We start from the raw sequence: 3,428 nt of genomic DNA, 5'->3' as shown, positions 1-3,428 counted from the left end.
TAGTAATGCATGGGGACTTGCCCTAAGAGGCTAAATGTTTTGGCCAATGAAATAGGTATAAATTAGTTTTGTTCATTTGTAAACATAAAAAGTTTCCATCTACACTGTACAATGTACCAATTTGATAAGAAAACTTAAAAATAATTGATTTAAATTGATAGAAGCATATAATGTTAATCATGAATTAAATTTAATAAGTAAAAAAATGATAGAATAGTACTTAACCTATATATAAGTACTAATAAACACAAAATCAAATAAAGCATATTTAACCTTTTGTTAATTCCATGCACCTTATTTTTAAAGCAAGCAAAGGGCTAAATCCCCTCCGTAGTTGCTAACAGGTCTAATTATACTGCACAATAGGCCTAAAACCTAATTCTTTCGAAAACCTAACGTTACAGTGTTTCTAACTGCGAGCAGCACCGAGTATCGGAATTCAAGTCAGGGAGTTGAAGCATACGGAGAGAAAGGTAATCAGGCAAAGAAACCCTAAAACTGTAAGAATGTTTCTTGGAGCGATTCCTCGCAGGCCAGACAAAGCCACCGCATATAAAGAACTGAAGAAGCACCTGACCATGCTGGGAGTATGGGTTGCTGTCATTCGCGCTGCTCCCTACGTTGCCCATTTTCTCTCAAAGGACAAAGACAATGAGCTCAAGCTTGAATTCTAAAGACATGCTAAGGTCCTGCTTTTATTTTCACAGGTTAAAGAATCAGGACCTCTTGATATGTTATAATGAGAAGCCTTTTTATTTTAGGCCTTTTGGCAGTTTATTTATTGAATTTTTGTAATTTTCCCATGGGTTCTAAACTGCGCTAAGAAATAAAACTACTGGGTTTTGAGAGATTTTGCTTGAAGTTCCGTGTAAGGGTTGTCTCTGTTTTTTTTCACTTCTAATTAAATGGGATAATAGGTTTGATATTTCGTCATGGTCATGGGGTCTCTGGCGTAGTGAAATTGGTTTTAGATGCATAATGAGAAGGTGCATGCAATTTGGATGCTGAAAGTGAGCTTATTTGGTTCGATGTTTGTCTTAGTACGGTGCTTCCCGACTAGTGTTACAATAGTTTATCGCATAAACACAGGTAGAAGTGGTTCATGAAATTGACTGTTAGTAATGCCTTCCATTTTACATAGCTGTTTTCTTAAAAAGCTGTTAAAATTTCTATCTGCTCTCAGGTTTTGCTTTCATACATTACTAGGAAGCACTAGCAGTTTTTGCTGGTTAAATTCGAAAATATGATTCAAGGATTTAATAGTTGGCTAATTTTTATTTGCAAAATTTCCATTATTAATTTTAAATTTGGGTAATTTGTTTTTCTTTTTTGATCAGTAAGAAGCCGAAGCCAATGTTAATTATTATTATTTGTTGTGATTAATTATTTTGATTATTAGTTAAGTGAACTTAAGACCTCCCAATTCAGAGGCTTACCGTTGTGTTGTAGGCTCTTGCCTTTTAAATTTGGATAATTATTGTTTGCAAAATTGCATTTACAAATCTAAATTCATTTACTTTGTGCTTTTTTCTTTCTATCATAAGGCTATGCCTGGAATGTTTTGCCGGCAGGTTTAATCTAGATTCTTACATCTTGTTGTACATGTTCTTTTAAAATCATTGTTTTTTTAATAACTCTAACGCATTAGGGCAGAGTCTTTTAGTTTATTATTATGCTAAATAATCTATTTTTGCTAGATTGGTCCTCAACAGTTTTCTTGCTAGCTTATTGGACTTTGTCCTTTTCGTTCATCATGCTGTTCTTCTGATATTCAGACTCATCATAAAATGGGAAAACTCAAAAGCAGTTATGAATTCTATATTTCTGAATGAGATTGAATGATTAGATTATTAATTGGCTCCTTGCCAAGTTGTCTTGCAGTTTGTACCGTTTTGCCAATTTTGAGCTAACTTTTTCTTTACAACTGGCCCTCTACCTATTGTTACTATGCATTGCGTAACCTGATAGTTACTATGCGCTGCACAATATTTAGGGCTTAGTTTGACTTGAATCCAGCAGTGGAAATTTATTTGCTGCAGCATTGCAAGGTTTCATACTAATTATATAAAGGACATTACAATTTTCTAGCACGAGTTCAGTCTTTTTGAGTTCAACTTTTTGTCTGGTTCATTTTTGATTATATATTGAAGACTTTGCTCAAGGTTCCCCACAGTCTAAACCAAATAAAATCATCAAAGCATAGTTGAATCCCAAATGCGAAAAAGAAAAGAAAATGTGGTATCATTAGGATAATCTGTTACATAGTTTTGTATGCAAAATGCTACCTGCATAACTTGGATCTCCGCTAAACAAAGCTAAATGAAAATCACCAGGAAGAAAAATGCTTACTTCTAATTGTTGTTTAAGTAACCTGTGTCATAGTAAAAGCCAAAATAAAAGAGTCATAACATTTTATATTTCACCCACAATCTGTTTGGTAGTAGCTAACATATTATTTATGAACAATTTGTATGAAACTTGACATTGAGGGTTTGAACTCAATGCTGGATTAATTCGTTCAATTACATCAAGCCTCTTTACTCTCCCACATTAGTTCAGGTAGACCGTTTGTGCAGTGGAAGAGGACACATATTCACCACCAAGAAAGAGCCTTTAGAAATTGAATCAGAGTGATTTCATTTGACTAATTATTTCAATATTTATGCAATCAACTCTTTACTTAACAGTTGATTTAATCTAGATTTACTGGATTTCAAGCTCTTTCATTCACACTTCTCCTGAACGCATTAGTTAGTTGGAGAGAGTAGTGTCTGAGACATCGATCCAATATCTTTGTTTGAGTCCCTGGATGATTAGTCATCATTTGCTTCTAAAGCAAAAGAAGCAATGCTGCATTTCCAGAAATCATAACAATAGGAGCCAGGCTTAGGGACAAGAAGGTATACAACCTTGCTAGAAATGTACAGATCTTGCATTAGGGTTCTTTGGAAGCTCTTTTTCTCTCTCCCTCTAATCCTTAAGCTCTTTGGGGATACATCTATTTCCAGACCAGTTACTTGGCCTCTCACTCTCCTTACAACAGTATCATCAAATGTCAAACATGGAACATGCACTTTCTTCACCTTAGATGGGCACTTGGTCTTTTTGCATGGACTTATTTCAAAAGAACGTATTCCAAACAAAATATTTGCAATGGTATGATAAATACAATTTGGACCATTGGGAGGCATGAAAGAAGGGGCCATCCATGCATGCAAGGAGGGGCGCCCATGCTTTTTTAAAAGTAATCAATGCTAGCAATGCCTTGACACTGACTCCCAATACGATCATTGTCATTAAACCAGCATAGCTAATGCTTGAATTCTTCATGTCATCAATACTTGAAAGACAATAAAATTTCTGTGTCATACTTGGGACTTCCTATTGTTCTATAATTAGGATCTCAACATTGTCAGATAAATTAAAAA

General features: G+C 34.6%; 1 protein-coding gene across 1 annotated transcript; it reads left to right on the top strand.

The window, feature by feature from the left end:
- The first annotated feature begins 298 nt into the window (after nucleotides 1-298).
- TOM6 (translocase of the outer mitochondrial membrane 6) lies at nucleotides 299-848 on the top strand. The gene has a single exon (XM_089826836.1). The coding sequence runs from the start codon at nucleotides 507-509 to the stop codon at nucleotides 672-674; it is 168 nt and encodes a 55-aa protein (XP_089682962.1). The 5' UTR covers nucleotides 299-506; the 3' UTR covers nucleotides 675-848.
- The last annotated feature ends 2,580 nt before the right edge of the window (nucleotides 849-3,428 follow it).

The sequence above is a fragment of the Cupressus sempervirens genome, chromosome 4 (assembly GCF_028749045.1).
Source record: "Cupressus sempervirens isolate cs-2001-9-10 chromosome 4, ASM2874904v1, whole genome shotgun sequence".
Taxonomy (NCBI): domain Eukaryota; kingdom Viridiplantae; phylum Streptophyta; class Pinopsida; order Cupressales; family Cupressaceae; genus Cupressus; species Cupressus sempervirens.
This window is presented reverse-complemented; position numbering and strand designations above follow the sequence as displayed.